Source organism: Hypanus sabinus, chromosome 5, assembly GCF_030144855.1.
Source record: "Hypanus sabinus isolate sHypSab1 chromosome 5, sHypSab1.hap1, whole genome shotgun sequence".
Lineage (NCBI taxonomy): Eukaryota > Metazoa > Chordata > Chondrichthyes > Myliobatiformes > Dasyatidae > Hypanus > Hypanus sabinus.
In genome coordinates, this window is record NC_082710.1 from 66,102,850 (window position 1) to 66,126,562 (window position 23,713).

A 23,713-nucleotide genomic window follows, 5' to 3' on the forward strand; every position below is an offset into this window, starting at 1 on the left:
AATGCCCTTTGCTTCTTCCTTGAACAGACACCAACCAGTTCCCTCCACCAACACACTCTGGCTGAGCCTGTTCTACCAATGAATGATCTCCTCCAATTCCACTCATGGTCTTTGGATCACAGGATAGGGCAGTCACAAGGGCCCAAGCAATGTCTGTCTTTTGGTCACACGTATGGAACCATCTTTGTTTCAGTCCCATTCAAGCCTACTCCTCTAACTCAACACCTACATTAATCTTGCTTCTTGCACTCAAAAGGACTGTCAATTTTCACCCCACTCTCACCTTCCCATTTTGGATCTCTGCATTAATCTCAGGGGTTAGCTTAGCCATTCTAAAACCAAATTGACCTGCCTGTATCTATTACTTATGTTTACACTGAATGAGGCCATTTAACCCCATCAAAGTCACGCTAGCTCTCAGCAAAGCATTCATCTGATTTCTGTATGTAACCTGTTATCTCTTACACGCCCTGAGTTAACTACAGCCCAGCTGCACTGAGATCATTTGCATTAACCAGTTAAGTTGTGGGATGTGGAAGCAGGAACACGCAAGTAAACCTACATGATAATCAGAACAAAGTGCGTATCACCAGTCGGGATATTTCCATCTTACCCAGTCACTGGAGCTGTGGAGCACCAGCACTATCTGCCACTTCATCAACAGCCTGTAATTCGTGCAGGGGCTCGTGGAAACTCTAGAGAATTTAACGTGCCTAGAGCTTACGGAGCCACAAAAACATAGCCAAAACATACTGTCCATTAGCACTAACTAAAAATTTTGTTAGAAGAGGCAACGTGCATTTTAGAAGTTCATTTCAGAGTGGATTTCACAGACACTCATAAAACTTAAATGAGGGACAGTGGGAGGTGCAGGAGGTGGGGAAAGTGGAGAATTCAGAGGCAGCACAAGGAATAGGGGTAGTGGGAGGTGCAGGAGGTGGGGAAAGTGGAGAATTCAGAGGCAGCACAAGGAATAGGGGTAGTGGGAGGTGCAGGAGGTGGGGAAAGTGGAGAATTCAGAGGCAGCACAAGGAATAGGGGTAGTGGGAGGTGCAGGAGGTGGGGAAAGTGGAGAATTCAGAGGCAGCACAAGGAATAGGGGTAGTGGGAGGTGCAGGAGGTGGGGAAAGTGGAGAATTCAGAGGCAGCACAAGGAATAGGGGTAGTGGGAGGTGCAGGAGGTGGGGAAAGTGGAGAATTCAGAGGCAGCACAAGGAATAGGGGTAGTGGGAGGTGCAGGAGGTGGGGAAAGTGGAGAATTCAGAGGCAGCACAAGGAATAGGGGTAGTGGGAGGAGCAGGAGGTGGGGAAAGTGGAGAATTCAGAGGCAGCACAAGGAATAGGGGTAGTGGGAGGTGCAGGAGGTGGGGAAAGTGGAGAATTCAGAGGCAGGACGGAATAGGGGTAGTGGGAGGAGCAGGAGGTGGGGAAAGTGGAGAATTCAGAGGCAGGACGGAATAGGGGTAGTGGGAGATGCAGGAGGTGGGGAAAGTGGAGAATTCAGAGGCAGCACAAGGAATAGGGGTAGTGGGAGGTGCAGGAGGTGGGGAAAGTGGAGAATTCAGAGGCAGGACGGAATAGGGGTAGTGGGAGGAGCAGGAGGTGGGGAAAGTGGAGAATTCAGAGGCAGCACAAGGAATAGGGGTAGTGGGAGGAGCAGGAGGTGGGGAAAGTGGAGAATTCAGAGGCAGCACAAGGAATAGGGGTAGTGGGAGGTGCAGGAGGTGGGGAAAGTGGAGAATTCAGAGGCAGGACAAGGAATAGGGGTAGTGGGAGGTGCAGGAGGTGGGGAAAGTGGAGAATTCAGAGGCAGGACAAGGAATAGGGGTAGTGGGAGGTGCAGGAGGTGGGGAAAGTGGAGAATTCAGAGGCAGGACAAGGAATAGGGGTAGTGGGAGGTGCAGGAGGTGGGGAAAGTGGAGAATTCAGAGGCAGCACAAGGAATAGGGGTAGTGGGAGGTGCAGGAGGTGGGGAAAGTGGAGAATTCAGAGGCAGCACAAGGAATAGGGGTAGTGGGAGGTGCAGGAGGTGGGGAAAGTGGAGAATTCAGAGGCAGGACGGAATAGGGGTAGTGGGAGGTGCAGGAGGTGGGGAAAGTGGAGAATTCAGAGGCAGCACAAGGAATAGGGGTAGTGGGAGGTGCAGTAGGTGGGGAAAGTGGAGAATTCAGAGGCAGGACAAGGAATAGGGGTAGTGGGAGGTGCAGGAGGTGGGGAAAGTGGAGAATTCAGAGGCAGCACAAGGAATAGGGGGAGTGGGAGGTGCAGGAGGTGGGGAAAGTGGAGAATTCAGAGGCAGGACAAGGAATAGGGGTAGTGGGAGGTGCAGGAGGTGGGGAAAGTGGAGAATTCAGAGGCAGGACAAGGAATAGGGGTAGTGGGAGGCGCAGGAGGTGGGGAAAGTGGAGAATTCAGAGGCAGGACAAGGAATAGGGGTAGTGGGAGGTACAGGAGGTGGGGAAAGTGGAGAATTCAGAGGCAGGACAAGGAATAGGGGTAGTGGGAGGTGCAGGAGGTGGGGAAAGTGGAGAATTCAGAGGCAGGACAAGGAATAGGGGTAGTGGGAGGTGCAGGAGGTGGGGAAAGTGGAGAATTCAGAGGCAGGACAAGGAATAGGGGTAGTGGGAGGTGCAGGAGGTGGGGAAAGTGGAGAATTCAGAGGCAGGACAAGGAATAGGGGTAGTGGGAGGTGCAGGAGGTGGGGAAAGTGGAGAATTCAGAGGCAGCACAAGGAATAGGGGTAGTGGGAGGTGCAGGAGGTGGGGAAAGTGGAGAATTCAGAGGCAGCACAAGGAATAGGGGTAGTGGGAGGTGCAGTCAATGGGGATGATGAACATTGGAGTGGTGTGATTACAGAAAGTTCAGGGGTATCATCAGCGTAGGCGGCAGGATCAGTGTGCTGAGAGAGTCGACCGTGCATGAGTGAGTAGTTAGAGGGTACACGTTGAGGACTGATACCAGTGCAGGATAAGGGCTGTGAGTAATGCCAGGGTTTTGGGAAGTGTTGGCAGGAGGAATGGGGAGTGTAGGAAGGGACGGTGGGAAGTGTAGGAAGGGACGGTGGGAAGTGTAGGCAGGGACGGTGGGAATTGTAGGAAGGGACGGTGGGAAGTTTAGGAAGGGACGGTGGGAAGTGTAGGAAGGGACGGTGGGAAGTGTAGGAAGGGACGGTGGGAAGTGTAGGAAGGGACGGTGGGAAGTGTAGGAAGGGACGGTGGGAAGTGTAGGAAGGGACGGTGGGAAGTGTAGGAAGGGACGGTGGGAAGTGTAGGAAGGGACGGTGGGAGGTTTAGGAAGGGACGGTGGGAAGTTTAGGAAGGGACGGTGGGAAGTGTAGGAAGGGACAGTGGGAAGTTTAGGAAGGGACGGTGGGAAGTGTAGGAAGGGACGGTGGGAAGTGTAGGCAGGGACGGTGGGAAGTGTAGGAAGGGACGGTGGGAAGTGTAGGAAGGGACGGTGGGAAGTTTAGGAAGGGACGGTGGGAAGTGTAGGAAGGGACGGTGGGAAGTGTAGGAAGGGACGGTGGGAAGTGTAGGAAGGGACGGTGGGGAGTGTAGGAAGGGACAGTGGGGAGTGTAGGCAGGGACAGTGGGAAGTTTAGGAAGGGACGGTGGGAAGTGTAGGAAGGGACAGTGGGGAGTGTAGGAAGGGACGGTGGGAAGTGTAGGAAGGGACGTTGGGAAGTGTAGGAAGGGACGGTGGGAAGTGTAGGAAGGGACGGTGGGAAGTTTAGGAAGGGACGGTGGGAAGTGTAGGCAGGGACTGTGGGAAGTTTAGGAAGGGACGGTGGGAAGTGTAGGAAGGGACAGTGGGGAGTTTAGGAAGGGACGGTGGGAAGTGTAGGCAGGGACGGTGGGAAGTGTAGGAAGGGACGGTGGGAAGTGTAGGAAGGGACGGTGGGAAGTGTAGGCAGGGACGGTGGGAAGTGTAGGAAGGGACGGTGGGAAGTGTAGGAAGGGACGGTGGGAAGTGTAGGAAGGGACGGTGGGAAGTGTAGGAAGGGACTGTGGGGAGTGTAGGAAGGGACGGTGGGAAGTGTAGGAAGGGACGGTGGGAAGTGTAGGAAGGGACGGTGGGAAGTGTAGGAAGGGACGGTGGGAAGTGTAGGAAGGGACGGTGGGAAATGTAGGAAGGGACGTTGGGAAGTTTAGGAAGGGACGGTGGGAAGTGTAGGAAGGGACGGTGGGAAGTTTAGGAAGGGACGGTGGGAAGTGTAGGAAGGGACGGTGGGAAGTGTAGGAAGGGACGGTGGGAAGTGTAGGAAGGGACGGTGGGAAGTTTAGGAAGGGACGGTGGGAAGTGTAGGCAGGGACGGTGGGAAGTTTAGGAAGGGACGGTGGGAAGTGTAGGCAGGGACGGTGGGAAGTGTAGGAAGGGACGGTGGGAAGTGTAGGAAGGGACGGTGGGAAGTGTAGGAAGGGACGGTGGGAAGTGTAGGAAGGGACGGTGGGAAGTGTAGGAAGGGACGGTGGGAAGTGTAGGAAGGGACGGTGGGAAGTGTAGGAAGGGACGGTGGGAAGTGTAGGAAGGGACGGTGGGAAGTGTAGGAAGGGACGGTGGGAAGTGTAGGCAGGGACGGTGGGAAGTTTAGGAAGGGACGGTGGGGAGTGTAGGCAGGGACAGTGGGAAGTGTAGGAAGGGACGGTGGGAAGTTTAGGAAGGGACAGTGGGAAGTGTAGGAAGGGACAGTGGGAAGTGTAGGAAGGGACAGTGGGAAGTTTAGGAAGGGTCAGTGGGAAGTGTAGGAAGGGACGGTGGGAAGTTTAGGAAGGGACGGTGGGAAGTGTAGGAAGGGATGGTGGGAAGTGTAGGAAGGGACAGTGGGAAGTGTAGGAAGGGACGGTGGGAAGTTTAGGATGGGACGGTGGTAAGTGTAGGAAGGGACGGTGGGGAGTGTAGGAAGGGACGGTGGGAAGTTTAGGAAGGGACGGTGGGAAGTGTAGGAAGAGACGGTGGGAAGTGTAGGAAGGGACAGTGGGGAGTGTAGGAAGGGACGGTGGGAAGTGTAGGAAGGGACGGTGGGAAGTGTAGGAAGGGACGGTGGGAAGTGTAGGAAGGGACGGTGGGAAGTGTAGGAAGGGACGGTGGGAAGTGTAGGAAGGGACGGTGGGAAGTGTAGGAAGGGACGGTGGGAAGTGTAGGAAGGGACAGTGGGAAGTGTAGGAAGGGACGGTGGGAAGTTTAGGAAGGGACGGTGGGGAGTGTAGGAAGGGACAGTGGGAAGTGTAGGAAGGGACGGTGGGAAGTTTAGGAAGGGACAGTGGGAAGTGTAGGAAGGGACGGTGGGAAGTGTAGGAAGGGACGGTGGGAAGTTTAGGAAGGGACAGTGGGAAGTGTAGGAAGGGACGGTGGGAAGTGTAGGAAGGGACGGTGGGAAGTGTAGGCAGGGACAGTGGGAAGTTTAGGAATGGACGGTGTGAAGTGTAGGAAGGGATGGTGGGAAGTGTAGGAAGGGACAGTGGGAAGTGTAGGCAGGGACGGTGGGAAGTTTAGGAAGGGACGGTGGGAAGTGTAGGAAGGGACGGTGGGAAGTTTAGGAAGGGACGGTGGGAAGTGTAGGAAGGGACGGTGGGAAGTGTAGGCAGGGACGGTGGGAAGTTTAGGAAGGGACGGTGGGAAGTTTAGGAAGGGACGGTGGGAAGTGTAGGAAGGGACGGTGGGAAGTGTAGGAAGGGACGGTGGGAAGTGTAGGAAGGGACGGTGGGAAGTGTAGGAAGGGACGGTGGGAAGTGTAGGCAGGGACGGTGGGAAGTGTAGGAAGGGACAGTGGGAAGTGTAGGAAGGGACGGTGGGGAGTGTAGGAAGGGACGGTGGGAAGTGTAGGAAGGGACAGTGGGAAGTGTAGGAAGGGACGGTGGGGAGTGTAGGAAGGGACGGTGGGAAGTGTAGGAAGGGACAGTGGGAAGTGTAGGAAGGGACGGTGGGGAGTGTAGGAAGGGACGGTGGGAAGTGTAGGAAGGGACAGTGGGAAGTGTAGGAAGGGACGGTGGGAAGTGTAGGCAGGGACGGTGGGAAGTTTAGGAAGGGACGGTGGGGAGTGTAGGAAGGGACGGTGGGAAGTGTAGGCAGGGACGGTGGGAAGTTTAGGAAGGGACGCTGGGAAGTGTAGGCAGGGACGGTGGGAAGTGTAGGCAGGGACGGTGGGGAGTGTAGGAAGGGACGGTGGGAAGTGTAGGAAGGGACGGTGGGAAGTTTAGGAAGGGACGGTGGGAAGTGTAGGAAGGGACGGTGGGAAGTTTAGGAAGGGACGGTGGGAAGTTTAGGAAGGGACGGTGGGAAGTGTAGGCAGGGACGGTGGGAAGTGTAGGCAGGGACGGTGGGAAGTGTAGGAAGGGACGGTGGGAAGTGTAGGAAGGGACGGTGGGAAGTGTAGGAAGGGACGGTGGGAAGTGTAGGAAGGGACGGTGGGAAGTGTAGGAAGGGACGGTGGGAAGTGTAGGAAGGGACGGTGGGAAGTGTAGGAAGGGACGGTGGGAAGTGTAGGAAGGGACAGTGGGAAGTTTAGGAAGGGACAGTGGGAAGTGTAGGAAGGGACGCTGGGAAGTGTAGGAAGGGACGGTGGGAAGTGTAGGAAGGGACGGTGGGAAGTGTAGGAAGGGACGGTGGGAAGTGTAGGCAGGGACGGTGGGGAGTGTAGGAAGGGACGGTGGGAAGTGTAGGAAGGGACAGTGGGAAGTGTAGGAAGGGACGGTGGGAAGTGTAGGCAGGGACAGTGGGAAGTGTAGGCAGGGACGGTGGGAAGTGTAGGAAGGGACGGTGGGAAGTGTAGGAAGGGACGGTGGGAAGTGTAGGCAGGGACGGTGGGGAGTGTAGGAAGGGACGGTGGGAAGTGTAGGAAGGGACAGTGGGAAGTGTAGGAAGGGACGGTGGGAAGTGTAGGCAGGGACAGTGGGAAGTGTAGGCAGGGACGGTGGGAAGTGTAGGAAGGGACGGTGGGAAGTGTAGGAAGGGACGGTGGGAAGTGTAGGAAGGGACAGTGGGAAGTGTAGGAAGGGACGGTGGGAAGTGTAGGAAGGGACGGTGGGAAGTGTAGGAAGGGACGGTGGGGAGTGTAGGAAGGGACGGTGGGAAGTGTAGGCAGGGACGGTGGGAAGTTTAGGAAGGGACGGTGGGAAGTGTAGGCAGGGACGGTGGGAAGTGTAGGCAGGGACGGTGGGGAGTGTAGGAAGGGACGGTGGGAAGTTTAGGAAGGGACGTTGGGAACTGTAGGCAGGGACGGTGGGAAGTGTAGGCAGGGACGGTGGGGAGTGTAGGAAGGGACGGTGGGAAGTTTAGGAAGGGACGGTGGGAAGTGTAGGAAGGGACAGTGGGAAGTTTAGGAAGGGACGGTGGGAAGTTTAGGAAGGGACGGTGGGGAGTGTAGGAAGGGACGGTGGAGAGTGTAGGCAGGGACGGTGGGAAGTGTAGGAAGGGACGGTGGGAAGTGTAGGAAGGGACGGTGGGAAGTTTAGGAAGGGACGGTGGGAAGTTTAGGAAGGGACGGTGGGAAGTTTAGGAAGGGACGGTGGGAAGTTTAGGAAGGGACGGTGGGAAGTTTAGGAAGGGACGGTGGGAAGTGTAGGAAGGGACGGTGGGAAGTGTAGGAAGGGACGGTGGGGAGTGTAGGAAGGGACGGTGGGAAGTGTAGGAAGGGACGGTGGGAAGTTTAGGAAGGGACGGTGGGAAGTTTAGGAAGGGACGGTGGGAAGTGTAGGAAGGGACGGTGGGAAGTTTAGGAAGGGACGGTGGGAAGTTTAGGAAGGGACGGTGGGAAGTGTAGGAAGGGACGGTGGGAAGTGTAGGAAGGGACGGTGGGAAGTGTAGGAAGGGACGGTGGGAACTGTAGGAAGGGACGGTGGGAAGTGTAGGAAGGGACGGTGGGAAGTGTAGGAAGGGACGGTGGGAAGTGTAGGCAGGGACGGTGGGAAGTGTCGGCAGGGACAGTGGGGAGTGTAGGAAGGGACGGTGGGAAGTGTAGGCAGGGACGGTGGGAAGTGTAGGCAGGGACGGTGGGAAGTTTAGGAAGGGACGGTGGGAAGTGTAGGAAGGGACAGTGGGAAGTGTAGGAAGGGACAGTGGGAAGTATAGGAAGGGACGGTGGGAAGTGTAGGAAGGGACAGTGGGAAGTGTAGGAAGGGACGGTGGGAAGTTTAGGAAGGGACGGTGGGAAGTGTAGGAAGGGACAGTGGGAAGTTTAGGAAGGGACAGTGGGAAGTTTAGGAAGGGACGGTGGGAAGTTTAGGAAGGGACGGTGGGAAGTGTAGGAAGGGATGGTGGGAAGTTTAGGAAGGGACGGTGGGAAGTGTAGGAAGGAACAGTGGGAAGTTTAGGAAGGGACAGTGGGAAGTTTAGGAAGGGACGGTGGGAAGTTTAGGAAGGGACGGTGGGAAGTGTAGGAAGGGACGGTGGGAAGTTTAGGAAGGGACGGTGGGAAGTGTAGGCAGGGACGGTGGGAAGTGTAGGAAGGGACGGTGGGAAGTGTAGGAAGGGACTGTGGGAAGTGTAGGAAGGGACGGTGGGAAGTGTAGGAAGGGACAGTGGGAAGTGTAGGAAGGGACGGTGGGAAGTTTAGGATGGGACGGTGGTAAGTGTAGGAAGGGACGGTGGGGAGTGTAGGAAGGGACGGTGGGAAGTTTAGGAAGGGACAGTGGGAAGTGTAGGAAGAGACGGTGGGAAGTGTAGGAAGGGACAGTGGGGAGTGTAGGAAGGGACGGTGGGAAGTGTAGGAAGGGACGGTGGGAAGTGTAGGAAGGGACGGTGGGAAGTGTAGGAAGGGACGGTGGGAAGTGTAGGAAGGGACGGTGGGAAGTGTAGGAAGGGACGGTGGGAAGTGTAGGAAGGGACGGTGGGAAGTGTAGGAAGGGACAGTGGGAAGTGTAGGAAGGGACGGTGGGAAGTTTAGGAAGGGACGGTGGGGAGTGTAGGAAGGGACAGTGGGAAGTGTAGGAAGGGACGGTGGGAAGTTTAGGAAGGGACGGTGGGAAGTGTAGGAAGGGACGGTGGGAAGTGTAGGAAGGGACAGTGGGAAGTTTAGGAAGGGACAGTGGGAAGTGTAGGAAGGGACGGTGGGAAGTGTAGGAAGGGACGGTGGGAAGTGTAGGCAGGGACAGTGGGAAGTTTAGGAATGGACGGTGGGAAGTGTAGGAAGGGATGGTGGGAAGTGTAGGAAGGGACAGTGGGAAGTGTAGGCAGGGACGGTGGGAAGTTTAGGAAGGGACGGTGGGAAGTGTAGGAAGGGACGGTGGGAAGTTTAGGAAGGGACGGTGCGAAGTGTAGGAAGGGACGGTGGGAAGTGTAGGCAGGGACGGTGGGAAGTTTAGGAAGGGACGGTGGGAAGTTTAGGAAGGGACGGTGGGAAGTGTAGGAAGGGACGGTGGGAAGTGTAGGAAGGGACGGTGGGAAGTGTAGGAAGGGACGGTGGGAAGTGTAGGAAGGGACGGTGGGAAGTGTAGGCAGGGACGGTGGGAAGTGTAGGAAGGGACAGTGGGAAGTGTAGGAAGGGACGGTGGGGAGTGTAGGAAGGGACGGTGGGAAGTGTAGGAAGGGACAGTGGGAAGTGTAGGAAGGGACGGTGGGGAGTGTAGGAAGGGACGGTGGGAAGTGTAGGAAGGGACAGTGGGAAGTGTAGGAAGGGACGGTGGGGAGTGTAGGAAGGGACGGTGGGAAGTGTAGGAAGGGACAGTGGGAAGTGTAGGAAGGGACGGTGGGAAGTGTAGGCAGGGACGGTGGGAAGTTTAGGAAGGGACGGTGGGGAGTGTAGGAAGGGACGGTGGGAAGTGTAGGCAGGGACGGTGGGAAGTTTAGGAAGGGACGCTGGGAAGTGTAGGCAGGGACGGTGGGAAGTGTAGGCAGGGACGGTGGGGAGTGTAGGAAGGGACGGTGGGAAGTGTAGGAAGGGACGGTGGGAAGTTTAGGAAGGGACGGTGGGAAGTGTAGGAAGGGACGGTGGGAAGTTTAGGAAGGGACGGTGGGAAGTTTAGGAAGGGACGGTGGGAAGTGTAGGCAGGGACGGTGGGAAGTGTAGGCAGGGACGGTGGGAAGTGTAGGAAGGGACGGTGGGAAGTGTAGGAAGGGACGGTGGGAAGTGTAGGAAGGGACGGTGGGAAGTGTAGGAAGGGACGGTGGGAAGTGTAGGAAGGGACGGTGGGAAGTGTAGGAAGGGACAGTGGGAAGTTTAGGAAGGGACAGTGGGAAGTGTAGGAAGGGACGCTGGGAAGTGTAGGAAGGGACGGTGGGAAGTGTAGGAAGGGACGGTGGGAAGTGTAGGAAGGGACGGTGGGAAGTGTAGGCAGGGACGGTGGGGAGTGTAGGAAGGGACGGTGGGAAGTGTAGGAAGGGACAGTGGGAAGTGTAGGAAGGGACGGTGGGAAGTGTAGGCAGGGACAGTGGGAAGTGTAGGCAGGGACGGTGGGAAGTGTAGGAAGGGACGGTGGGAAGTGTAGGAAGGGACGGTGGGAAGTGTAGGCAGGGACGGTGGGGAGTGTAGGAAGGGACGGTGGGAAGTGTAGGAAGGGACAGTGGGAAGTGTAGGAAGGGACGGTGGGAAGTGTAGGCAGGGACAGTGGGAAGTGTAGGCAGGGACGGTGGGAAGTGTAGGAAGGGACGGTGGGAAGTGTAGGAAGGGACGGTGGGAAGTGTAGGAAGGGACAGTGGGAAGTGTAGGAAGGGACGGTGGGAAGTGTAGGAAGGGACGGTGGGAAGTGTAGGAAGGGACGGTGGGGAGTGTAGGAAGGGACGGTGGGAAGTGTAGGCAGGGACGGTGGGAAGTTTAGGAAGGGACGGTGGGAAGTGTAGGCAGGGACGGTGGGAAGTGTAGGCAGGGACGGTGGGGAGTGTAGGAAGGGACGGTGGGAAGTTTAGGAAGGGACGTTGGGAACTGTAGGCAGGGACGGTGGGAAGTGTAGGCAGGGACGGTGGGGAGTGTAGGAAGGGACGGTGGGAAGTTTAGGAAGGGACGGTGGGAAGTGTAGGAAGGGACAGTGGGAAGTTTAGGAAGGGACGGTGGGAAGTTTAGGAAGGGACGGTGGGGAGTGTAGGAAGGGACGGTGGAGAGTGTAGGCAGGGACGGTGGGAAGTGTAGGAAGGGACGGTGGGAAGTGTAGGAAGGGACGGTGGGAAGTTTAGGAAGGGACGGTGGGAAGTTTAGGAAGGGACGGTGGGAAGTTTAGGAAGGGACGGTGGGAAGTTTAGGAAGGGACGGTGGGAAGTTTAGGAAGGGACGGTGGGAAGTGTAGGAAGGGACGGTGGGAAGTGTAGGAAGGGACGGTGGGGAGTGTAGGAAGGGACGGTGGGAAGTGTAGGAAGGGACGGTGGGAAGTTTAGGAAGGGACGGTGGGAAGTTTAGGAAGGGACGGTGGGAAGTGTAGGAAGGGACGGTGGGAAGTTTAGGAAGGGACGGTGGGAAGTTTAGGAAGGGACGGTGGGAAGTGTAGGAAGGGACGGTGGGAAGTGTAGGAAGGGACGGTGGGAAGTGTAGGAAGGGACGGTGGGAACTGTAGGAAGGGACGGTGGGAAGTGTAGGAAGGGATGGTGGGAAGTGTAGGAAGGGACGGTGGGAAGTGTAGGCAGGGACGGTGGGAAGTGTCGGCAGGGACAGTGGGGAGTGTAGGAAGGGACGGTGGGAAGTGTAGGCAGGGACGGTGGGAAGTGTAGGCAGGGACGGTGGGAAGTTTAGGAAGGGACGGTGGGAAGTGTAGGAAGGGACAGTGGGAAGTGTAGGAAGGGACAGTGGGAAGTGTAGGAAGGGACGGTGGGAAGTGTAGGAAGGGACAGTGGGAAGTGTAGGAAGGGACGGTGGGAAGTTTAGGAAGGGACGGTGGGAAGTGTAGGAAGGGACAGTGGGAAGTTTAGGAAGGGACAGTGGGAAGTTTAGGAAGGGACGGTGGGAAGTTTAGGAAGGGACGGTGGGAAGTGTAGGAAGGGACGGTGGGAAGTTTAGGAAGGGACGGTGGGAAGTGTAGGAAGGGACAGTGGGAAGTTTAGGAAGGGACAGTGGGAAGTTTAGGAAGGGACGGTGGGAAGTTTAGGAAGGGACGGTGGGAAGTGTAGGAAGGGACGGTGGGAAGTTTAGGAAGGGACGGTGGGAAGTGTAGGCAGGGACGGTGGGAAGTGTAGGAAGGGACGGTGGGAAGTGTAGGAAGGGACTGTGGGAAGTGTAGGAAGGGACGGTGGGAAGTGTAGGAAGGAACGGTGGGAAGTGTAGGAAGGGACGGTGGGAAGTGTAGGAAGGGACGGTGGGGAGTGTAGGAAGGGACAGTGGGAAGTGTAGGAAGGGACAGTGGGAAGTGTAGGAAGGGACTGTGGGGAGTGTAGGAAGGGACAGTGGGAAGTGTAGGAAGGGACGGTGGGAAGTTTAGGAAGGGACGGTGGGAAGTTTAGGAAGGGACGGTGGGAAGTGTAGGAAGGGACGGTGGGGAGTGTAGGAAGGGACGGTGGGAAGTGTAGGAAGGGACGGTGGGAAGTGTAGGAAGGGACGGTGGGAAGTGTAGGAAGGGACGGTGGGAAGTTTAGGAAGGGACGGTGGGAAGTTTAGGAAGGGATGGTGGGAAGTTTAGGAAGGGACGGTGGGAAGTGTAGGAAGGGACGGTGGGAAGTTTAGGAAGGGACGGTGGGAAGTGTAGGAAGGGACGGTGGGAAGTGTAGGAAGGGACGGTGGGAAGTTTAGGCAGGGACGGTGGGGAGTGTAGGAAGGGACAGTGGGAAGTTTAGGAAGTGACGGTGGGAAGTGTAGGAAGGGACGGTGGGAAGTGTAGGAAGTGACGGTGGGAAGTGTAGGAAGGGACGGTGGGAAGTGTAGGAAGGGACGGTGGGAAGTGTAGGAAGTGACGGTGGGAAGTGTAGGCAGGGAGGGTGGGCAATGTAGGCAGGGATGGTGGGAATTGCAATGAGTGAGGGTGACGGGACAGGTAAGGAATAGGTTAGTTGGAAGAGTGGAGGTTTGAGTCAGTGGGTGCTGGAATGGGGGAGCCCAGGAACCCATTCTGAGGTTCTCTAAATTAAGGACTGCTTTTTCATTTTTCCAAAGTGCCTATATAATTATTTTCTATGAGAGGCTGTGGTTATATGGTTGCATTTCTCCTACATAGTGTCTTGAATTCAGAAAAATATTGAGGTGCAATTTTAACCCCCATTCTTCTCTTCTTCACAGGATATCATCCTGACCTTGAAATCAAAGTTGTCAATCTGCTGCATTGAATACTTTGCACTAGCTTTGAAGGAGCGGTACAGTGTTACTAAAGTTTACCTTTTACACGACGATGAGCTCATTGAACAGGTATGGGAAAAATCGGGCCTTTGGATCAGCTCACCTTGTAAAGTGAGGGATAAAAACCCTGGGTTCAAAGGTCAAAGTACATATATGTCACCATAAACAGCCCTGAGATTCATTTTCTTGCAGGAAATCACAGTAAATACAAGAAACACAATAGAATCAACAAAGGACTGCACCCAACAGGATGAACAAGCAATTGATGTGCAAAGAAACCCTAAATTAATTGTGCAAAAGCAAAAAGAATTAACAATTAATAAATAAGCAATAAATATCAAAAACATGAGTTGAAGAGTCCATGAAAGTGAGTCCATAGGTTGTGGGAACAGCTCAGTGATGGGTTGAGTGAAGGTGAGTGACGTTATCTCCTCTGGTTCAAGAGCCTGATGAGTGAGGGGTAATAACAGTTTCTGTACCTACTGTTGTGGGTCTTGAGGCTGCCGTACCTTCTTCCTGATGGCAGCAGTGAGAAGAGATCATGGCCTGAATTGTGGGGGTCCTGGATGATGGATGCTGCTTTCCTGTGACAACACTCCATGTGGATGTGCTCTGTGGTGGGAGGCCTTTACCTGTGATGGACTGGGCTGTATCCATGACTTTTTTTTAGGATTTTCTGTTCAAGGGCTTTGGTGTTTCCATACCAGGCTGTGATGCAGCCAGTCAATATACTGTCCACCACACATCTATAGAAGTCAGTTAAAGTTTTAGATGACATACCGAATCTTCTCAAACTTTTAAGAAAGCAGAAGTACTGCTGTGAATTGTTCATACTGGCACTTAGGTGCTGGACCCAAGACAAATCTTCTGAAATGATAATGCCAAGGAATTTAAAGTTGCTGATACTCTCCACCTCTGATCCCCACTGTGGACTGGTTTAGCACCTCCTGTTTCCTCCTCTTGAAGTCAACAATTATCTCTGTTCTTGGTTGTTGTTGTGGCACCACTCAGCCAGGCTTTCAACCTTTCTCCTGACAGCGGATTCATCACCACCTTTGATTCAGTCTGTGACAGTGTAGTCGTCAGCAAACATGAATATGACATTGGAGCTGTGCTTGGCCTCACAGTCATATGTGGAAAGTGAGTAAGCACACAGCCTTGTGGAACGGTTGTGCTGTGGGAGATTATGTAGAAGATGTTGCTGCCAATCCATAAGACCATAAGTCATAGGAGCAAAATGAGGCTATTTGGCCCATCAAGCCTCTCCGCCATTCAATCATGGTTGATCTTTTTTCCACTCCCCGGCCTTCTCCCTTTAACCTTTGACGCTGTGTCCAATCAAGAACTGATCAATCTCTATCTGAAATACACCCAATGACCTGTTGTCCACAGCTGCCTGTGGTAACCAATTCTACAAATTCACCACTCTCTGGCTAAGGAAATTCCACTGCATCGCTGTTTTAAATGGACACCCCTCTATCCTGAGGCTGTGTCCTCTTGTCCTAAACTCCCCCACCATGGAAAGCATCCTTTCCACATCTATTCTGTTCAGGCCTTTCAACATTTGAAATGTTTCAATGAAATCCCCTCCCCCACCTCCTTCTAAATCCAGTGAGTACAGACCCAGAGCTATCAAACGTTCCTCATATGATAACCCTTTCATTCTTGGAATCATCTTTGTGAACCTCCGAACTGACTGGGTCTGCAAGTGAGGAAAATGAGGATTCAGTCACACATGGAGGAATTGAGGCCTACAATTTGAAGCTTGTTATTTTTGAGGGGATGATAGTATTGAACTCTGGTTAATGAAGAGCATCCTGACATATGCATCTTCACTATCTAGAGATGCTTCAGGGTTGACTGAAGAGCCAATGAAATGGCATCTGCTGTTGACCTGCTGTGATGGTAGGGAAATTGGAGCAGATCTAAGTTGCTTCTGAGGCAGGAGTTGATATGTTTCATCACCAACCTCTCGAAGTACTGTAAACCTAAGTGCCACTGGACGATAGTCACTGAGCAGATGACCACATTCTTCTTGGGCACTGATAAAACAGAAGTCTGCTTGAAGCAGGTGGGTACCTCAGACTGCCAAGTGACAAGTTAAAGACCTCAGTGAACACTCCAGCCAGTCTCTAGTACTCGTGCAGGTACCCCGTCTGGACCGGATGCTTTCTGTGGGTTCACCCTCCTGAAGGATGCTCTCGGATTGGCCTCAGAGACTGAAAGCACAGCGTCATCTGGGGCTGTGGGAGATCGTGATTAATGTCTGATTTATTGATACTCCTATTTATGAACAAACTCCCATAATATTACATTCAAAGATTGACTGTACGTACCTAAATTTACTCTTATTGGCAGAATTAGTCTCTACTTTTAGAAATTGTTCTTTTTTTTATCAGGCCTGTGTGCTTTTGATGCCTTTCATTACAACACCGTGGAGGAGTGGTTACTATATCAAGTGATTTTGCTTATTTTTTGACACGGACAAGATCATCTTATGGACATCTGACAAAAACAGAGCCTATTTATAACTTGGGGACAGCCTCTAAATGCAGTGCAGAACATTCTTTCAGCTCTATTATCTAATATTCATTTCCCTAAATCTGAATTGTTTACAATTTCATACTCTGCAAAAACTTGCTGTTAATATTGTATACAGGGAAGTTTGCTAAAATAATTCTGTATACAAACGCACTTGTGTTATGACAAAACTCTAAAGAAAATTAATTCTTAATTATTTCACAATTATTTAACTTACTTGAATTTGTAAATGTTTTCTGCCCTGTTATAGGTTGTACAGAAACGTGAACCCCGTGATTATAAGTGTCTCTTCAGAGTGTGTTTCCTGCCTAGAGATCCCCTTGTAGTTTTACAAGATGATCCAGTTACCTTTGATTACCTCTACTTGCAGGTATGTTTGAGCTTTGAGTTGCCACAACAAACCCTGTATAAATACCATGGCTATGATCATGACCAAATATTTCACCCTGCCAAAACTAAACTGTGGAAATAATATTTTAGTAGTTGACCATGGAACCGATTCCCTGGCCGGCATCAAAGGAAGGAAATAGTATTGATTTCTTGAAATAAAAGCTTGATAGATTTCCTTTTGAAGTTATCATTTCAGGATATAGTGCGTGAATACTTTGAAAAACTATATGTGGTAATATAGCAAGATTAGGGAGGGAAGGTACCTTTACATCTCCAGCTCCCTGCTCTTTATATCAGCTGAATCTATCTTGCTCATATTTAAGTCTCTGGTGGGCTAATTGAAAAAGATTGATTGCATGATTAGTCACAACTCCCATTCATGTAGCTACATAGGAAAGTAGCCCATGTGTCTTTGATTCTGCCCCACCTTGCAACAAGCTCATGGATGATCTTTTAACTTAGTGAAAATTTGCTCCACACAACCTATATCCCTTGATTCCAATGATTAAAAAAAATCTCTCCCTTGAGCACGCTGAGTTGGATATGCCTTCGGGGCTTTAACTTTCCAAAGATGCATTGCCCTCTGGATGATGGTTGCTTTTCTCATTTTAGTCCTGTAGGCTTGTTCCTTAATTTTGAGAATGTAACTCAGGTGGTAGATACTTCAATCAAGGGAAACATAATCTCTGCTTTAATCTTGTAAGAATATTGCATGTATTAAGAAATAGTATTTTCATTCTTCTAAGCTCAAGAGAGTATAGCCCTACTCCTCTTCATTGCCCCTCACAAAATAAACCACTACCCTACTCCCCAACCCAGGAATTAATCTAGTGAACTTTTGCCACACTCCCTCTACCTTCCAGGCCTATACATTATACTCCTACGTGATCTCACAAGGACTCTGTATAATTGGAGCAAGAGGGGTCTACTCAAATTACTCACAAATATCTTTGCAATAATGGCAATGGATCATTTGTCTTCCAATTGTTTGTTGCATCTGTCCTTCCTGTGACTCGTACTCAAGGGCATCCTAGTTCTACTGAATAGCAACATTGTTCAATCTGTCAATGATTTTAAAATACTTTGCTATTTTACTTTTTTTCTCTTTCCAAGTGGAGAACTTCACACTTTCCAAATCGTATTTCTTCTGTCTTGCCCTCACTAAGTATCTCTACTGTATATGCCCTTGAAATCCCTCTGCAATCACCTTACAAACTATACTGCCTCTCATCTGAGTATTCTCATCAAACTTGAATATATTACCATAGGGACAGAATTAAAACTCATTGAATCTGCTCCACCATTTCAACATGGCTTATCAATTTCCCTCTCTGCCCTATTCACCTGCCTTCTCCCCAAAACCTTTCCTGTCCTGACTAAGTGAGACTGACTAAGTGTCCTGACTAAGTGAGACCCAATGACATGGCCTCCACAGCCACCTGTGGCAATGAATTCCACAGATTCCCACCGTCTGGCTAAAGAAATTCCTCCTCATCTCTGTTCTCAATGGACGCCCCTTCATTCTGAGTCTGTGCCCTCTGGTCCTCGACTTCCCCACCACAGGAAATGTTTTCTCCACATCTACTCTCTCTAGAACAAGGGAAACTCTACAGCTGCTGGAAATCTGAACAACATACACAAAATGCTGGAGGGACTCAGCAGGCCAGGCAGCAACTACGGAAAAGACTGATGTTTCGGGCCGAGACCCTTCAGCAGGACTGAAGGAAAAAAGATGAGAAGTGAGAGTAAGAAAGGTGGGGGGGGGGAGGGGAGGAAGAACCACAAAGTGATAGGTGAAACCAGGAGGGGGGAATGGTGAAGTAAAGAGCTGGGACGTTGATTGGTGAAAGAGATACAGGGTTGGAGAAATGGAAATCTGATGGGAGAGGACTGAAGGCCATGGAGAAAGAAAGGGAGGGAGGAGCACCAGAGGGAGGTGATGGGCAGGCAAGGAGATAAGGTGAGAGAGGGAAATGGGGATGGGGAATGGTGAGGGGTGGGGAATTACTGGAAGTTTGAAAAATTGATGTTCATGTCATCAGGTTGGTGGCTATCCAAAAGAGATATAAAGTGCTCAGTGTGGCCCCCTGGTGACAGTGGAGGAAGGCCATGGACTGATGTGTCGGAATGGGAATGGGAAGTGGAATTAAAATGGGTGGCCACTGGAAAATGCTGCTTTTTCTGGCCTTTCAACATTCGATAGGTTCAATGAGATCCCTCCTCATTCTTCTAAATTCCAGTGAGTAAAGGCTCAGAGCTATTAATTACTCCTCATACAAAAAGCTTTTCATTCCCAAAATCATTCTTGTGAATCTCCTTTGAATCCTCTCCATCCTTTCTTAAGGGGCCCAAAACTGCTCGCAGTCTGTAAGTGAGGCCTCACCAGTGCCTTGGAAAGCCTCAACATTACATCCTTGCTTTTATATTCTAGTCTTCTCAAAACGAACACTATCATTGCATTTCCCAACACTGTATTCCAAATGCCACTTCTTCACCCATTTTCCTAATCTGTCTAAATCCTTCTACAGCCCCCCTGCTTCCTCAACACAATCTGCCTTCCACTTATCTTTGTATCGTCCGCAAACTTGGTCACAATGCCATCAATTCATCTAAATCTTTACCAGTCAGCCAATGCTAGTATCTATTCTGTAATATCATGGGCTCTTATCATATGAGGCAACTTAGCCTTCTGAAAATCCAAGTACGCAACATTCACCGAATCTCCTTTGTCTATCCTGCTTGTTATTTCCTCAAGGTATTCCAACATTTGTCAGGCAAGATTTTCCCTTAAAGAAACCTTGCTAACTTTGGCCTATTTTATCATGTGCCTCCAAGTACCCTGAAACCACATCACTAACAGTCGAATCCAACATCTTCCCTGCCACTGCGGTCAGACCGACAGGCCTATCATTTCTTTTCTTCTGTCTCCCTCCCTTCTTGAAGTGTGGAATGACTTTTTCAATTTTCTTATCCTCTGGAACCATGCCAGAACCTAATGATTCTTGAAAGATCATGACTAATGCTTCCACAATCTCCTCAGACACCTCCTTCAGAACCCTGGGGTGTAGTCCATCCGGTCCAGGTGACTTCAGACCTTTCAGTTTCCCAAGCACCTTCTCAATAATAATAGCAACTGCACTCACTTCTGCTCCTGACTCTCACAAACTCCCAGCATGCTGCTAGTGTCTTCCACAATGAAGACTGGTGCTCTACCCACAAGAACTTGCAGCTATTGCTGTTCTGCCATCATTCCTGCTAGTGTCCCGTTCCAGTCAACTTCAGCCAGCTCCTCTCTCAAATCCCTTTACTCCACAGCTACACTGATACATATGACTTTACTTCTCCCTCTCAAATTCCAGGGTGAATTCTATCATATTATGATTTCTGACTCCTAACAGTTCCTTTACCATAAGTTCCTTAATCAAATCCAGCACATGATTCAGAAAAGCTGTTCCTCAAGTCAGCTCAACTGTAAGCTGCTCTAAAAAGCCTTCTCATAGGTATTCCACAGATTCTCTCATTTGCGAACCAGCGCCAACCTGATTTTCCCAATCTACCTGCATATTGAAATCCCACATGACCACTGTAACATTGCCCCTTGGACATGCTTTTTCTATCTCCCATTGTAATTTGTAACCTACATCCTGGCTACTGTAAACTTAGTAGTTAGATTTTCCACTTTCCAATCTGTTGGGACCGTTCTTGAAACTACAGAAGTTTGGAAGGTGAACACGAGTGTTAACTTTTCCAGTGCAACAGCTGCTAGGGTTTTATTACATTTCATCTCATTCATTTCTTTAACACTATTTTTCCCAGCACTAATTTCTTTGATCTCCTCATTCATTTCAATTTGGTTGCTCTACTGTTTCCAAAAGATTTGCCCTGCTTCTATTCACAAACAAAAAATCTTTGTTTAATTTATTAGCCATTTCCTAATTTTCGGTATAATTTCAGCTAACTGGGTCTGTAAGGAATCGAAAGATGCTTTTGGCAACCTGTTCCTTTTCACGTGGCTATAGAAGATCTTGCAGATCAGTTTCATATTGTACTTTCCTCTTCCTTCACACTACCTTGCTTTTCCATTACTTAACTCTGAAATCTTCCAATCCTCAGGATTACTCCCCTTGTTGCAACATTAAAAAACCCTTCCTTTATATCTATTTTAGCTCCTTCGGGAACACAATTTCTCCTGGATTTTTGTGTATTAAAGTAACATCTGCTTATTGTAAACAATGCATTATATCTTTAAATGTTAACTGCTGCATATTTACTGTCATGCATTTTAACGTAGTTGCCCAAACTATTATGGCCAAATCAGGACTCAAATCTAGTTTCCTTCATTTAGATTTAAGATCCTTATTTCAGATTTAACTCAATAATTTCTTTAAGAAACTCTAAGATAGGTACATGGAGCTTAGTAAAATAGAAGGCTATGCAGTAGGGAAGTACTAGGCAGCTTCTAGAGTAGGTTACACGGTCGGTACAACATTGTGGGCTGAAGGGCCTGTAATGGGCTGTAGATTTTCTATGTTTCTATTTCCGATCTTTGTGCAATGTCCTATCATACAATCCCTTGTTCTTAAAGATACTTTAACTTCCGGATTATTCATGAGATTGTTCTCTGCACTGGATCTAAGGTAGCTTGTTTCTCTAGTCATTGTTCAGCACGCTGGTTTGGCCCTCCACAATATGTCAACTCTTTCGGCCTGTTTACCTATATTGTGGCGGGGTGGAGATATGCCTTGACCAAAGGAGGTGTAACGTGCTTGCAGATCACCCCTAGGTAAGGTGCAGTCCTGGCTTAGCCCCCCGAAGGGCCACGGGAAGCCCTGGGAGCAGGTGGTAGATGGTCGAATGAGAAGCTGGTGTATATCACAAGCTCTGGTTCTGTGATGACTGACACCAGCCCAACAATCTTTGAAAGGCCATGGTCACCCACATCATGTGACACAGCATGCAGTAATGAATATTCTATATTTAGATTAAATTCCCCTTAACTACTGTGTTGCCTCTAATTTCCTAGTTTATACACATAGCCTTGCTGTTTAGGATAAAACATGAATGAGGGCCAATTGGCTAGAACACTAATCTATCAGTCTTATTGAAACTGAGATGTACAAAAAAGCTGGATGAACTCAGCAGGTCGGGCAGCATCTGTTGAATGAAGCAGTCAACGTTTTGGGTCAGGATTGAAACTGAGAAGTCCAATAGAGAACATCGAGCTCGGGGTCTGTATCACGTCTGCTACAGGGCAGAACCAGAGAAGGTGTGATGCACTAAAGTTAAAAATACAATAGCAGATGTTGGAAATTTAAAAGTAAAAGTAAAACATAGAAAATGCTTAGAATGGTAAGCAGATCAGGTCACATTTGTAGAAAGAGAAACTGAGCTAATGTTTCAGGTCAAAGAGACTTTGCCAGGACTGGGAAAGAAGTTTGTTAAACTGAAGGGAGGTCGGTGGTTGGGGAGGTCTCTGACAGGTTACAACAAGCGTGACCATAGGGATAAAGCGTAAACAAGGTTATCTGATCAATGAGTGAACAAGAGAGTGAGAACATAGACAAAGGGCCTAAACAAAAGAATGGAGGAGTGTGAAATGTAGATCAGAGAGAGACTTGTCTGGCAGGTCTGGATCTGCTGTATGCCAACAAACTGTGATTTGTTAAGGTAACATTCATAAACAATCACTTATATATGTAAAAACACACAATGCTGGCAGAACTCAGCGGGCCAGACAGCATCTATGGGAGGAGGTAGTGACGACGTTTTGGGCCGAAACCATGATGCTTCTCCATAGAACATACAAGCATACTAGAACTTTTATCTTAGATGTTCAAAATTATTGGACTTCTGATAAACAGGGAGAAGCTGTTTCCATTGGTTGGAGGGTCTTTACCAGAGGGCCCAGGTTTAAGACAATAGCTAAAGAAACTGGAGGCAGACAGCGAATCTTTTTAGAAAATAACTTGTTGAATTCAGTCTCTCAAAGGATGGGGGTAGCAGATAATCAATATAAAATAACCGAGATTTTTAAAAATACAATTTTACAGGAAAATGGATGGAGTAGGTCGACTTGCATCACATTTTTCATTGAACTGGTCAATGAGCAATGGGTGTAATGATGTCGTGCTCGTGCTCAGTTGTTTTATTTTATAACACTGTTTACGAATGATGACAAGTGCAGTAGCTGGTGAGTTTAACGAACCTCTCCTTTACAGAGCTGCAATGACGTGCTGCAGGAGAGGTTTGCTGTGGAGATGAAATGCAGCACTGCAATCCGGCTGGCAGCACTGCAGATTCAGGAATGTATCCTCAGCTCCAAGCAGTCCCAGAAAATCTCCATCAAGTACATTGAGTAAGTTAGCAGGCCCCATTCCTGAGATACGCTTTAAACTTGCCCCATTCCTTAGATACGCTTTAAACTTGCCCCATTCCTTAGATACGCTTTAAACTTGCCCTCAGGCCGTGCTCAAATGATATTTTAGTAAATGTAAGTGTGCACCTACAGTTCTCAGTCTTTACAAGACTGTCATAGATTCAACAGTTTTCATGTCTGTATCATTCCGTCTGGTGTCCCTTAACAATATGTTGTTAGCTTCCTTAGAATTTCTTATCTGCTTGCTCTCAGATTGTAATATCATCTGAAAGCAGAGCTTCAAAGTACATTTATTATCAAAGTACATACGAGGGGTGATTGATAAGTTCGTGGCCTAAGGTAGTAGGAGATGAGTTATTAACTTCAAACTTTCTGCATAATCACTCAGAGTTGACCTGCATGTGCATGTAACGAGAGCTGTATAACTCATGTGTTTCACAGTTGTTTCAGAAACAACTCGCTGGTTATGATGTTAAAAGTCCATTCCGTCATTTTTTTCGAGCTCTGCTCCCAAAGATCTCGGGTCTGGGCACACAGCCATAGATCTTCCGACTCCCCCAACGACACACGGATCTCCTGCCGTGACTCCGACTTCAATCCGCCCGTCTCCAGAGCCCCGAGATCCTAGGCCTCCAAAGGTGAGCCAAGCTCATAGGCTGTGCCCTTGGTGTGCCAAACAAACGATCTTCCAGTTCCTATGACACACCGGTCAGGGACACCGACCTTCGATCCGCCCGTCTCCAGAGCCCCGAGATCCTAGGCCTCCAAAGGCGAACTGAACTCTTAGGCCGAACCCTTGGCACGTCGGATGACAACCCGTTGTGAGACCCCGAGAGTGGGCCCCGTTCCTGCAAAGAACTGAAGACAGAGCGTAACTCCAGGTCAGGGTCTTCAAAAGAACCCTGAAAGGGAGAAACAGAGATTTTAAAGATGGTAATAGAGCTGTTTCCGAAGATGCAAACAAAGGAGTCACCGTTAGGCGCCATTAACCTTCTCAGCTCCACCCAGTGAAATTCTCTAGTGAACTAAGTGCACCTTCCCAAAATCAAGACGCACAAGCTAGAAGAAGAAAAAAGGAAGAATCAAGATGTCCAGAGCTGTCAGAACCACTTCCTAAAGTCTCAGAGTCAACTCCTAAACTACCACGGAGGAGGCCCCAGAACCTGAGGTTGTTTCACAGCAACATGTCCCACCTGCCAAGCAGAGTGACCCCCCCCCCTTGT

General features: G+C 50.2%; 1 protein-coding gene across 1 annotated transcript in view; it reads left to right on the plus strand.

Annotated features, from left to right (window-relative positions):
* LOC132393711 (FERM and PDZ domain-containing protein 1-like) overlaps window positions 1-23,713 on the plus strand; it is a 141,913-nt gene that overhangs the window by 72,881 nt on the left and 45,319 nt on the right. Inside the window, exons 7-9 of the mRNA XM_059969117.1 lie at window positions 13,127-13,252; window positions 15,975-16,094; window positions 22,333-22,469. Coding sequence (XP_059825100.1) covers window positions 13,127-13,252; window positions 15,975-16,094; window positions 22,333-22,469 — 383 coding nt within the window. The remainder of the gene's footprint in view (window positions 1-13,126; window positions 13,253-15,974; window positions 16,095-22,332; window positions 22,470-23,713) is intronic.